At 45.7% G+C, this 14,985-nt stretch overlaps 1 protein-coding gene across 2 annotated transcripts in view; it reads left to right on the top strand.

The window, feature by feature from the left end:
• TNKS2 (tankyrase 2) overlaps nt 1-3,855 on the top strand; it is a 36,338-nt gene extending 32,483 nt beyond the window's left edge. For both annotated transcript variants that reach the window (XM_078599186.1, XM_078599185.1), the window contains 2 exons: nt 881-1,037; nt 2,961-3,855. In XM_078599186.1, coding sequence (XP_078455312.1) covers nt 881-1,037; nt 2,961-3,047 — 244 coding nt within the window. In that variant the 3' untranslated portion in view covers nt 3,048-3,855. The remainder of the gene's footprint in view (nt 1-880; nt 1,038-2,960) is intronic.
• Nucleotides 3,856-14,985: the final 11,130 nt, after the last annotated feature.

Below are 14,985 nucleotides of genomic sequence, written 5' to 3'. Positions count from 1 at the left end.
TTCCCGTTGCGTACATCATCGGAACGTAATAGGAATAAAAAGTGAATCAGAACGGTGAAGGGTGTAATGGCATGGAGCAGTGGTGCAGTGGTTAGCGCACTGCACTCTCAAACCGACAACCCGAGTTAACATTCACAGCCACGGCTTAACATCAGTGGTGAAGTATGGACAAACGACACGGTTGGCTACGTACGGTGCAAAAGAAGTTCAACATACATCAACGAAAGGTGCAGGGAGACCATCAGTGGATTGACAAAAAGCTGTACATTTTCAGTGAATTGTTGTTGAGTAGAGCAGTATTGTGGCAAAATATGATGTGCTGCAAAGATTTATTTTGTTAAATATGGGTCCCAAACAGAGAGTCCCTGACCCCGAGGGACTTGGTTGGGAAGCCCTGTCTTGAAGTTAAGTCCTTGCTGTAACCTCTAATAGCAGCCATTACTGTAGAACTAGCCATATCTCTAAACACGAGCTTTTTAACCCTTGAACTGTCAAACCTTGGACAGCCCTCACACGAACACCATCTCTTATCTCGATTGTTGACGTTAGCTCCCGACATTAGCATCATTTTATAAATCTAGACTACGCCAAAGTGTTGATAATTGTGTATACATGGCCCTGCCAAGGACTTGAGGTGCAACTACATGATGGGCAGTAGAGGGCAGTGGAGAAACATATATTCATGTTCTTGGCCTCTCCCACGTCTATGCTTCCCGTCTTCACCATGAAAGTCAGGTTGATTGACGAAGGGCTCTTATGTGAATATAAAGAGCTGTATGTCAACACGTGCCATTGGTTCGTTTCCTGCTCCAAACCTCGGCCTCGCTGTTGTTTGCTATGTAATTGTTCACCCCTCTTCTCTGCTCCCCCCCCCCCGCAGGCAAATGCTGTTCTGCCGCGTGACGCTCGGCAAATCCTTCCTGCAGTTCAGCGCTATGAAGATGGCGCACTCGCCGCCAGGACACCATTCCGTGATTGGACGGCCGAGTGTAAACGGCCTGGCCTTCGCTGAGTACGTCATCTACCGCGGCGAGCAGGTGAGCCATCTCCACCTCTTCCTGCTTCATTCTAACGCGTCGGCGACTGAGCCACCATCACAGCCCCAGCAACTCGTGGCGGAATAATCGGCAGCCCCCCTCCTGTGAATCCACCGCAGGTTGTTGCACCAAAATCGATTAATAGAAAGATGCAACAATAAAAAAACACACAAGGGCCCTTGTACATCTGCACTGAGGATGCCTTGCCCTGGGCTGTCCAGCATGAGTTTTAAGTGGTAATGCAACTTGAACAAACATGACGATCAGGTGTGCTGTGCCGTCGTCGTCATTCTGAGACCGGTCAGTTGGCAGAGACGTGTACCACATTGATGCGTTAAAATGTGTAAGAGTAGTCACTAAAGTGCTTTAATGGCATGCATCACCATAATTTTCAATCTTGACTTTAAGCTTTCGTAACTGCAGGAATTCATATTTTTTGGGTCTTTCGGTAAAGCCACGTAGATAGAAAAAATAATTTTAAAAATAACAATATCACGACGTTTCGATTCCAACACAAGCAATCGTCATAGGTGAAAAAAGAGGGGGAAAGCTGCTGAGGCAGGCTGTTTATGAAGGTTAGAGATGGGCAGGGAAGCAAATGTTAATGTGGGATAGGTCTCTACCCCAATCAAACAGCTGTTTACAAAGGTTTAGAGACGCTTGTAAATGTAAGCTTGGAGAGAGCTAGGAAAGAGCCATCGCCACATGGAGGTGGAAAAGGATGGCAAGCCGCCATTTACTAGCACAGCTAACGGTGGCTGTGTTAGTGAATGTAACTCAGAAATGAAGCTGTGGGGGTGGCCATTGTATTGTGAGAGATTAGCATATCAATGTAAGGCAGATCTGAAACACGGTAGGACCAATACCTCAGCCGTGGCTGATCATTATTGTAACGCGGTGGGCACACGAAAATTGGTTTTGCCAAGATAAAGGTACTCTGCAAACCCACTGGCTATCAGCAAAGATTCGTTACATAAAGCCATCCAGATATATTAACAGACACAATTTCAACCGAGAAGATGGGTACAAACTGAGCAATCATTGGAAGGACGTTATTATATGAAGATGGCGCACTCGCCGCCATATCTCTAAACACGAGCTTTTTAACCCTTGAACTATCAAGCCTTGCTGGGCGACTTTCTGAGGACATTAACTAACACAGCCATCGTTAGCTGTGTTAGTAAATGGCGGCTTGCCATCATTTTCCACCTCCATGTGGCGAGGGCTCTTTCCGAGTTCTCTCCGAGCTTACATTTACAAGCACATTTCTGACATTGACATGGTAATCTCTCACAAGCCTGATGACGATTGCATGTGTTGCGATCGAAACATCGTGATATTGTTATTATTTTTTCTATCTACATGGCTTTAGCGAAATACCCAAAGAATACATAATTTTAAAGTGCTACTCATGTTGGATGCCGTGTCGGTTATGGGCTTTGTTTAACTGTACTTTTTCCGGTTGGTGTTACAAGAATAACATTTGGATCGCTGCTTTTATATAGCTCATTGCGTGAACCACTTCTCCAGTGTTGAAAATTAAGGGCAAATTGTTTTAGGTGTACATTTTCCAAATTAACTGCTTTAGCACTGCTGTGTGATTATTAGTGTGGACTTGATACGCCTTATCCATAATAGAGGTTTTTGGGTTAGATCGCGTAAATCTAAATGTTTCGTTGAAACCGCCACGAGCTGACAGCCAATTAGTAAGGTTTGTCACGTAAACAAAAGATACCACTTCGTTACTCGTTCAGCACACTGGTTTGTTGGAGAGTAAACCTACAATATTTACGTGATCTAACCCAAAAACCTCTTGTGGATAATATTGGCCGCAAAAGCCGACGTGTTAAGCTTGATACGCTTTATCAGCGGCATTGTTAACACTGTGTACTGCTGCTGCCGCCGTGTGTTTACTGTCCTCAGGCGTACCCGGAATACCTGATCACCTATCAGATCCTGAAGCCGGAATGCACGCCAGACTTGACCTCAGCCGCTGGGCAGAAGTCTTAGTGAAACAGCGCGCACGACTTGCTTGTAAATAAGAACTTGGACATTATTATTCTTATTATTGCTGTAACTGAGAAGGCATTGTTGTTTTTTGGACTTTTGGATATACGGTAGTAAGAATGAGTGAACGGTGACATTGCCACCGATTTAATGAAGCCCATGAGAGCGCCCAGCAAGATATCGTCCCGAAAGCTTTGACCCAAGGTCTGCAAAGTTGCACTGTCGAGATCCCCCTTTTTGATTCAGCGTGCTGCGTCGTTGTGCCATCGACTAGTCAAGTTGAACTGGTCAGCAGATACTGCGGGCAGTTTCTTTTTCGTTGGGGGTAATGGCTTCATCCGCTCGAGGGGCGCGTCGCGGCTGCCACTTTAAAAAAAGGTCCTGGTGCGGTAGTGGGGGTGTGTGCACCTTTTTGACCCGTTGTGGTGTTTGTGTCTCCGTCGTGGGGCTTTTTAATTGCCGGGAGCAAAGAGTTCATAATGAGGGGTTTTTTTTTCGGGATAGATCGCGTAGGTATAAATATGTCGTTAATCTGCCACCATCCGACACTGCCAACCAGTAAGGTTTTTCACGTAAACAATGTGCCAATTAGTTACTAGTTCAGCCCACACCGGTGTGTTGGAGAGTAAAACCGCTACATTTACAATTTGAGTACGACGTTTCGCTGGCAATTACATTCAGCGTCATCGGGGGATTTTGCTAGAAGAAATGTCGTCCTCAAATTGTAAATGTGGATCTACTCTCCAATACACCGGTGGGCTGAACTAGTAACTAATTAGCAAGTGTTGTTTACGTGACACAGCTTACTGGTTGGCTGTTTCGGGTGGTGGTGGGTTAACAACACGTACTTACGCGATCTGACCCAAAAAAAACTATTATGAATAATATTGGTTGCGAAAGCCTACATGTCAAACTGAGCAAAGAGTTGTTCAGAATCTGGTATTCTCCATCGCCAAATGGAAGGAAATTTAAGTGAATGCAAACTTATACGATTGATTGCCCACTGCTGATGCCAGCTTAAACAAATTTAAAGATTTGCTTAAAGCTGTTGGGTTCTTGGAATAACAATTCTACTCGAGCCTGGGGTTGTGGGAGAAGGCTGTGTTGTATTTACCAGTTCTTGAGAATCGTAAACATTGTCCACACGTCGTTCATTTTTCTTACAGTAAAAGGTTTTGATTTGTGGCTTTGACGAGGTCCTGGAAACTGTTGCAATACTGTTATGGGTTTATATCATGGCCTGTTTAGTTCCTGTGCACGTAAAAACTCACCTTTATAAATAACGTAACTGAAAATTTAAGGCAATAATTCTATATTTAAGAGTTCCATAACAAACGGCATGTTTCGGCTGTTCATAGTTCATTATAACTTTTGCTTTAAAATGTTGAGCTATTTTCAAAAGCGCTCCTTTTAAATCCAATTTATGTTGGTTGACAGGAGCCACGTCATGGTACCGTACGTTTTGGTGAATGAACGACCTTTCGGGGTTTAACCCACCCAGCGCTCGCTTGCTCACTCCTCTAAATAATCTCTCCATGTTTACAGAAATTCCGTGCGTGGTCCAAACATTGCCCCCCGATATCCACCGCTTCCGACGTCTTGTCCCTTTCGATGCGTAATGCAGTGGCGGCGGCGGCGGCGGTGATGGTGGTGTCTGGCAGGACGGTCAATATTTATGAACAATTGATCTTTGCAATAACATAAAGAACTGAAGTTAGACCGCCTTGGAAGGCAACTTGTAATGTTGAACACGTTTATTTCAGTCTTTACGAACAAGGACACGGCAGAGTGGGTTTCGGGAACGGACGCAATATTATAATTATTGTATCATTGTCATTATATATATAGCTATGTTGTTAAGCCACCGCTTTGTCTCGTGCTGTGATGTCTCGGCGTTCTGCATGTGCTGTTTTATTTTATTTTTATTTTAAGTTTGCTTTTGTCCGGTTTGTATCTAGCATACTCCCATCTTCTGTATCATATTTCACATATTTTAGATTGTCTGCTGTGAAATGAAATAAAAACTTGTACATTGTTGAGTTTGAGGGACGTTTGCCTGGAATGTGCATTTGTTTTTTTACTAATAGTTGGAAGGTTAAGTCACATTCTTAAAACATGATCCAGACCACAAGAGATAAGTACATTAATGTCACTGTATTTATTTTACAGCCAGTTGAGAGTCCATTGAGACACAGTATCTGTTAGAAGTGAGATCTGGGATCAAATACAAAAATAAAATGTGGGTACCTTAGATTAAAATTTGGTTTCAAAATATAACCATAACTAAATGTACCATGAGAATAAAAAATATTTGTACTGGAGGAATCCAATGAGCGATAACGCTTTTATTCACATGTCCAGTAGGGGCGGGGAAGAACGTTACACCGCTACGAAAACACGATGGAGTGTAAAGTACAAGATAGGTAAACAAATCGCCCAAATTATTGGTTATTTCGGTAAAGTCGCGTAGAAGGGAAATAATGAAATAAAAATAATCAATTCTCACGACGTTTCGATTACAACACAAGCAATCGTCATCAGGTGTGAAAACCACAGCAAGAAAATTTGAAAAAAGTGGCGGTTTTATTTGTATTATTTCCCGTCTACGTGACTTTACCGAAAGAACCAAGAATATGAATCCCCGCAGTCACGAAAGCTTTAAATCGACAAAAATCACCCAAACACATGCAACTAAACCAGACAGCGCCCACTGAGGTATTCGCTTTATAAAAAATTAACCCGTAAAAACAAAGTTTTTCACTATAAATCCTTTATATGCGTGGCGGCTAGAGTCCTCTCGTCCTCTGGCTTGAGATGGCTGCCACCTATGGGTCAGATTGCCTGCCACCATTAAGCAATTGGTAATTAAATATAAAAAAAAATTCCTAAAAAGTGTAAAATTTAGGAAAAAAATTTTCACGAAAATTAATTGTCACGCACAATGAGTCTGTGGAAAATGTCAGCTCGATTGGATCACGGGAAGTGGGTTAAAAAACGACCGAAAGATTTGCACGGTCGTAAGCGCGCAAGCAAGTGAACTTAATATAAAGGATTTAAAAAGCGACCTGGCCACAGGATAGTTCAACAAAGAGTGGCTCATCATTTGGATAGTACCAGTGCCAATAAGGCACCCGAAGCGTTTACGAAAAAATATTTTTTCCCCGATTATAAACGGTCTGGATTCACACTGGAATAATGACAACACGGAGTCCGGACCCTGGGCGGCGCTCTAGAGAAGTGTGCGGTGCTGGGCGGAGAGAAGGCGCGCCAGACCGCCACGTGCACCAGTTGAGCTTCCCGTGTATTTTGGTGCTAAGGTTTGGATGTTTCAAATAAAAGTTAATCGTGTTTGGACGTCAACGTAAGTGCGAATTGGACGTCGCTGCTTTGCATTGTCCGGGTTCAAACTCTGCCCAAACTCTGGGCCATGCTGCGATGGTTTAGAATCGATTTCCTCCAGTAACACGACACCAAATAAGGAATAAGGTTCCATTTTAGGCTTCACTCCCATCTCCCGCACAGTACCAGGTGTTTAACTTAACGGCTAAAGATTAAGGGAACAGGCTCGCATGTCAATGAAGCGTCCGCACCTCGTGCATCGGCTGGCCAACTTGCACGTGTACGGCAACGTTGGACGAAGTTGAACAGTCGACCGCAACCCGCGAATCGCCGCCGCCACTTACCCATCTTAACGATGACAGTCGTGATTTGCAGCTACTCGATGAAGGAAAGGGCTGCCGTTCCGGTCATGGGGATTACTTGACCATACTTCACCGTGCTGGTCAGTGTGGGTTGGTAAAGCGTGCGTTCAAGACCGGTTCAGATGTTACTCGCCACAGATGCAAGCCGAGGTCGAGACTCAAACTCGGGTCGTTGGGTTTGAAAGCACAGCGCGCTAATCATTGTGTCACCGCTCCACATGGCAACACCCTGATTCCGCCCGTGAGCGTTCGTACCTGGGATTAGTCCGAACACACCTGGGGGGCGGGGGGGGCGAGTTCTGGCTATCACCTTTACCTGCACGGGGGTTCACCAAATCGGGCCTGGCGATTGGTGATCGTGGAGGTGGAAATGTGGAAACATTTACTTCAGGATACGGGAGTCCTAATACTGGTAGGAACCTAGTGGTTACACCAGCCCACAGGGGATTATTGTGTCCGTCCGTCGTGCAGGGAGGGGCTGGGAGGGAAGGGTGGGGCTGGGTGAGGAGGGGCTGGGTGGGGAGGGTGGGGCTGGGTGGGGAGGGGCTGGTCACCCCGTGGTGCCCTTATAAAACTCAACGTTTAACCTACTCACGCCGGCTTGTGCCCGCCCTCACAGTCGGGCATATTTGCGGAATACACCACGCCGCCGTTGACCCTGGCCATTGACCGAGCAACCCAATGTTCCTACCAGCTCCCTCCGCAGGAATGTGTTTGAAGTGAAATTCCAGTGTTTTTCTTTACTGTACAGGGTGGTCCAGATGTATTGTGATCTCCAATCAATTGGGTTTTAACATGTGTTTTACCCTTTCCATATTAATTCATGTTTTAAATAAGCCTTTAAACATTTAAGTTTTAGAGAATTTAAATGGGGATCACAAGACATCTGGGCCACCTTGTACAGGTAAATTGTTTCAGCATTCATGTAGCCCGTTGGGCCTACAGATATCGAATTTAGATGTAAATAAAACACGTATTCGTGTTGTGCAACAGGCCCCTAATTAGCAGCGACTAATTTCATCCGGAACGGTCCCGAGCGCTGATTCTGCCACAATCATCCATCTCGCCTTCGTGTGTCCTCTGGATACGTCAGTCCTGTATTAAGGGCACAGCAACAATAATAATCTACAATAACAGGATATTGTTATGCATAAGCGTACCCTGTACTGAATGTGTGTATGTTGAACTTCTTTCACACAGTACGTAGCCAGCGTGATAATCGGAGGTGCGGGGGAAGGACAACACACTAGTGGTAGTGCCTTACGCCGATAGGGCCTCCCAAACTAAGCCTTGCAGCATTCCGAGTGAGAGATTAAGCCCTGCCGATAAGTGACCTACACAGCCTCATCCCTCAATGTAGTTGGGGGCCGTCCATAAATGACGTCACACACCTGGGGGGGGGGGTGAGAAATGTGACGTCACATCAAAATGCGCAACTTTAAATAAATATAGACAACACGTTCTACTTAATTAAATAGACGTTTTAATAAATGTTTTCTCCTACAACATCAGAGTGCAGCGGCACGTTAAATACGCACTACAATGACAATAGTTTAAAGCGATTTGAAGCATGTTTTTTTTGGGGGGGGGGGGCAGAGCTTTGTGACGTCATATTTGAGGGGGGGGGTCTGACTTTTTGTGATGCCGTGTGACGATGAGGGGGGGGGGGTAAAAAATCGTCCGAAATCGCGTGACGTCATTTATGGACGGCCCCTTGGTCTCGGCCCAGGTGAGGTGGCGTTGTCAGCTGTGGTGCCGCGTGGCTTCCACGATTCCGATCTCAATCCCCCAAACTCGAGCCGCCTGAGGTCGCTTGCGCCAGTTGCCCCTTCAGACGGTGGTGGAGGCGGCAGTGAATTAGGGCACGAATTTCCCGCCGGCGTGCTTGGAAAGGCTTTGCCAACGCGTTTGAGTCGTTTGCTCTGCAGATGAACCCACGCCGGCGACGTCGCTTCGGTCTTAAATTTTGGCGCTGTTCGATTCCGTGGATTTAAGCTTCCATCCGTTAAAAAAAGAACAGAAATTAAGGAGCACACGCCTTGAAAAAATAACTAGGCCACGCTCAAAAATCAAGTAGACGTGGTCGTTTGCAGACAATGTAGATTTTAGATGAAGGAAAGTCAATTTTATTTTCGCTTTAACACCTGCGTGCCTATGTGGCACGAATCGGCCACCCAAAGTGCCATCACATTAATTATCGTACATCTGTTAAGATGAACACCTAATATATATTTAAACCCGGCGCGTCTGTTTAAATAATTAAAATGGTAAGGCAAGCTGGTCTGTCATGATAGCACCTTTTCAGGGCTACATCATGGGACCTCCTTTGCCAGTACCAAAATATGATAATAGGTTTTCCCCTTTTTTCTGGCAACAAACAGGTGCAAAGATGTTAAAACACCAAACTAAAACCTTTTTACAAGGAATCATGTCTGCATTAACCATAATGCTTGTGGTCAAAATGCAAACAAAATAATATATGCATTGTCTTTGAAACGGATTGGTCCACACCATTCCTCTGATAGTGCATTGTCTTTGTGCTGTACGCCTTTTGGCGTCCTCTGGTCTAACACCGTTTTGAGACTAGGCTCAAAAGAAAGCTGTCTTTTCTGTTTGATTGTGCCTGCATCATCTCCCCACGGCCCCCACGGCCGCACAAATAACTTCATAACTGAATTAGACCCACGTAATATTGACCACTCGGCACAAGCAAACTCCGGTCGGTGCGACATCCTGTGTTCTCAAGTTGTATTCCAGACCGACACACTCATTTTATTGGAGGGTCGGGGTGAGAAAAAACAAATCTACCAAAAATATATATAGAGGTGAAAAAGAAAAAACATCAATTCTCGCATCGAATCACCGGTGGATACATAATTGTGACCGAGGGATTGCGAGTTCGTGGGAGGCGACTCGTGGAGTTGACACATAATGTACACACGTAATGCACACACAATGTATATACACAATGCACATACATATGCAAAATGTGTATTCATAATGTACATACATGACGTGCATGCATAATGTGCATGCGTGATGTACATACATTACCTATGTTGATTAACTGTGAATAACCCAACCAATAATTAGAGATATCCCCCCCCCCCCCCCCCCTGGTCTTCGCACCTGATTAGCTCACAAGCCACGTTTTTCCCCCGCTCTATTGAAGACGGAAACAGGAGGAGGCTTTCTCCACAACTCTGGCTGTCGCCTGATGATGCTGGTTGTTGTAATTGCCGGCGAAACGTCACTGTAGTCGTTTACGCGACAACCCTTACTAATTGGCTGTGTCGGGTGGTGGCGGGTTTAACGAAACAACATTTATATTTACGCGATCTAACCCCACCCCCCCCACCCCCCCCCAAAAAAAAAAAAACCTCTATTGTGGATAATATTGGTCGCGGAAAGCCCTCTGCTGCTGCTGTGTGTTCTACGCAGTCGGCGCTGTTCGTACGCCTCGCCACGAGGGGGGCGACTCGCGCTTAGCAGCAACAGCGATTCGTGATCAACACAAGACTTTAAAAAAAAACTCAAACACATTTGTTTATTTGACCAGGTAGAAAGGCCCCAACTGAGCTACACAGCTCTTTTTCAGAAGCGACCTGCCTATCACAAATGATAGCTCAACGAAGTGGCTTGTCGCGTGGAAATTCATAGCAGCCAAATATTATGAACGCGTGACGTTGATTCTAAACGTGGAGGGAAAATTCGGAGGACCCGGAGAAAAATCCACGCGACCACAGGGAGAGAGAGACACACAGACTCCAAACATACAGGCGTCGGGGTCAGGCTCAAACCCACGACCTCCTGTATACCAGGCGAGGTAGTTAACATCTCGCCACCGCGGCGCCCGACACTAACGTCTCACTCAACACGTTCCATAACTGTTGCCTTAAAATAAAAATAAAACATGCATAATAAGGCGATGCTTTGGGCAAGGGCCCTTCTTTATAGCACGTAAATTATGCATGTATGCGAGGTATTTCATTATCAATTGTTTATTTATATTATGTGTTGTTGTGCTCCACTGCCAAATGCAGTGTCGGCAAATAATGTGCATGATTAATGCCGGGACTCGTGAAACGGGACACGAGCAGAGACCAAGACCATGGTGACATATGACCGTGGTGCAGGAGAGGTGGGTGATCAGTGTCAGAGTGGAGTTGCTAACCAACCCTAACCCCAACTAGACAACCAGCCACTACAACGAACACTTACCCTAACCACCAAGCCAATCACACACTCGTACTAGCTCTACCACCTAGCCCACGGCTCTCTGTAAGGACCGCTTCGTGACATTTCTGATGGATCCGCCGTCTCGTATGCACGTGCATTGCTGCACTTGGAATATCAAGTTGTTGTTTTTTTTACCGAATTAGAAAAAAATGTGGCACTTCTTGTTATTTTGGTTGCCGATCCCTGACCGAGCCAATCATCGTACCAACTCTAACCCTAACTACATAGCCCATCATCAATTAGCAATAACTCTACCCCTAACTCTAACTACATAACCAATTATCAACTCGTACTAACTCTACCCCCAACTCTACCTACATAGACAATCATCCACTCGTACTAACTCTACCCCCAACTCGAACTACATAGACAATCATCCACTCGTACTAACTCTACCCCCAACTCTAACTACATAGACAATCATCCACTCGTACTAACTCTACCCCCAACTCTAACTACATAGACAATCATCCACTCGTACTAACTCTACCCCCAACTCTACCTACATAGACAATCTTCCACTCGTACTAACTCTACCCCCAACTCTAACTACATAGACAATCATCCACTCGTACTAACTCTACCCCCAACTCTAACTACATAGACAATCATCCACTAGTACTAACTCTACCCCCAACTCGAACTACATAGACAATCATCCACTCGTACTAACTCTACCCCCAACTCTAACTACATAGACAATCATCCACTCGTACTAACTCTACCCCCAACTCGAACTACATAGACAATCATCCACTCGTACTAACTCTACCCCCAACTCTAACTACATAGACAATCATCCACTCGTACTAACTCTACCCCCAACTCTACCTACATAGACAATCTTCCACTCGTACTAACTCTACCCCCAACTCTACCTACATAGACAATCATCCACTCGTACTAACTCTACCCCCAACTCTAACTACATAGACAATCATCCACTCGTTCTAACTCTACCCCCAACTCTACCTACATAGACAATCATCCACTCGTTCTAACTCTACCCCCAACTCTACCTACATAGACAATCATCCACTCGTACTAACTCTACCCCCAACTCTAACTACATAGACAATCATCAACTCGCACTAACTCTACCCCTAACTCTAACTACATAGACAATCATCCACTCGTACTAACTCTACCCCTAACTCTAACTACATAGACAATCATCCACTAGTACTAACTCTACCCCCAACTCTAACTACATAGACAATCATCCACTCGTACTAACTCTACCCCTAACTCTAACTACATAGACAATCATCCACTCGTTCTAACTCGACCCCTAACTCTACCTACATAGACAATCATCCACTAGTACTAACTCTACCCCCAACTCTAACTACATAGACAATCATCCACTCGTTCTAACTCGACCCCTAACTCTACCTACATAGACAATCATCCACTAGTACTAACTCTACCCCCAACTCTAACTACATAGACAATCATCCACTCGTTCTAACTCGACCCCTAACTCTACCTACATAGACAATCATCCACTCGTACTAACTCTACCCCCAACTCTACCTACATAGACAATCATCCACTAGTACTAACTCTACCCCCAACTCTAACTACATAGACAATCATCCACTCGTTCTAACTCGACCCCTAACTCTACCTACATAGACAATCATCCACTCGTTCTAACTCTACCCCCAACTCTACCTACATAGACAATCATCCACTCGTTCTAACTCTACCCCTAACTCTACCTACATAGACAATCATCCACCCGTTCTAACTCTACCCCCAACTCTACCTACATAGACAATCATCCACTCGTACTAACTCTACCCCCAACTCTACCTACATAGACAATCATCCACTCGTTCTAACTCTACCCCTAACTCTACCTACATAGACAATCATCCACCCGTTCTAACTCTACCCCCAACTCTACCTACATAGACAATCATCCACTCGTACTAACTCTACCCCTAACTCTACCTACATAGACAATCATCCACTCGTACTAACTCTACCCCCAACTCTACCTACATAGACAATCATCCACTAGTACTAACTCTACCCCCAACTCTACCTACATAGACAATCATCCACTCGTACTAACTCTACCCCCAACTCTACCTACATAGACAATCATCCACTCGTACTAACTCTACCCCCAACTCTACCTACATAGACAATCATCCACTCGTACTAACTCTACCCCCAACTCTACCTACATAGACAATCATCCACTAGTACTAACTCTACCCCCAACTCTACCTACATAGACAATCATCCACTCGTACTAACTCTACCCCCAACTCTACCTACATAGACAATCATCCACTCGTACTAACTCTACCCCTAACTCTACCTACATAGCCATTCATCCACTCGTTCTAACTCTACCCCCAACTCTACCTACATAACCAACAAGACACTCGCACTTGCTGTCCTCATAACCTCTCATCCAGCTGCCCAACCAGCCACTCATGACGCCGTCGGGATATTTAACGAGCAACTTTTCGAAAAGGTGCGAGGCGGCCCACACACTTTGCCACGGACGCATTTCACCTTCGTTGGGACTCATCAGCGAACCGAACCCCCAGTCGGAACCGTCTAAAGCAGCGTTCTTCATTGATCAAGGCCCGCGGGGCCAAAGTGTGAAGATACCCCCCACCCATCATCATCATCGTCGTGATGTGGTCAAACCCAACAATGGTTTCGAGCGTGTGGCGGCCCTCACACCTATGATGTCTTACCGGCGATGCACTCACTTCGCCCAGCGAACCCTATACGATCGCTGCTCTTGTCGGGTTCCTCGTATTTATGAGAGATCGTCAGGCAACCGTGGACAACTTGAGACTGCCGAGGAGAGAGCTCCGGAGAGATTGGGTCCCGAGAGCCAGCAGCCAGCATTCTCGCTTTCATCGGTACCGCAGAGGGGTTTGGCATTCGGCTGAGAATCCATCTCTGGAACATTGCACCTTTAACAGCACTCGTGTCTACGATAAAGCAAGGTCGGCGTGGAAGCCGATGAAGACATATATACTGTCCATACTGAAAAGCAAACGTAGTATGTTTGAGATGTAATATCGTGTTGGGCACATGCACGAATGAATAGGAAGAGAGCACCGTGTACAAAACGGTGTATACTCTTAAGCTTGTGGACGCTCCCCAAGGTGGGCACTGCGTGCAAGGTGGACACTGACCGTGGTGGACAGTTCCTAAGGTGGACACTACCTGTGGTGGACACTACTCAGTGGTTGCTACCCGTGGTGCACGCTGCCCAAGGTGGACACTGCACGTGGTGAACATTCGTCTAATTTTCCACCACAGGTGATACCGACCAAGCCCCTTGACTCACGCACTTATTTATAGCCGATGAGGGTTGCGAGTTATGGGAGCGTGGCGGTATTGCGTACATGATGTTACATAACACGGTCACCTGTGCGCCTGAGCCGCATCGTCTGATGTTATCGCGCCCCTTTATAGCCTCGGTATAATTACTTTTAAATATTACCCAGCAGGTCTCCCTCCCTCTCACACAGCATCGTTCCATTGGGGTCCCTTCTGTTGACAGGGCGGAGCGTCAGTGATGAGTTTTGTCGGACCCGCTTGATGGGCTCCCTCAATTCGTCACCTCGCCGTACTGACCTGGATGGTGAAGTATGGTCAAACAATGCCCATGAACGCATAGGGAGGCCTTCATCCAGCAGCGCATTAACAACAATATGTAAATTGTTACTTTTTTATTGTTATTACTCTACACACGTTGAGAGATGTCCACTGCAGATTGAATCTCAATGAGGCTTCGCCTGGTTAAATAAGGGGCCGTGGGTGGAAGGCTGCTTGGGAGGGTGATAGGTAAATGATTAATGTCCTTATTAACGAGCTGCAGGGCGAATAGGTTTCACATGAGGACTTACACATTTACGCTTTGGCCACTGAATGTTACGATGTAATAATGTCGTGCCTTGGCCAATCCACTGCTGGATGAAGGCCTCCATCTCACACAAAACACCCTGCAGAGACGTCGA

The sequence above is a fragment of the Lampetra planeri genome, chromosome 12 (genome assembly GCF_965212315.1).
Source record: "Lampetra planeri chromosome 12, kcLamPlan1.2.h2, whole genome shotgun sequence".
NCBI classification, from domain to species: domain Eukaryota; kingdom Metazoa; phylum Chordata; class Hyperoartia; order Petromyzontiformes; family Petromyzontidae; genus Lampetra; species Lampetra planeri.
This window is presented reverse-complemented; position numbering and strand designations above follow the sequence as displayed.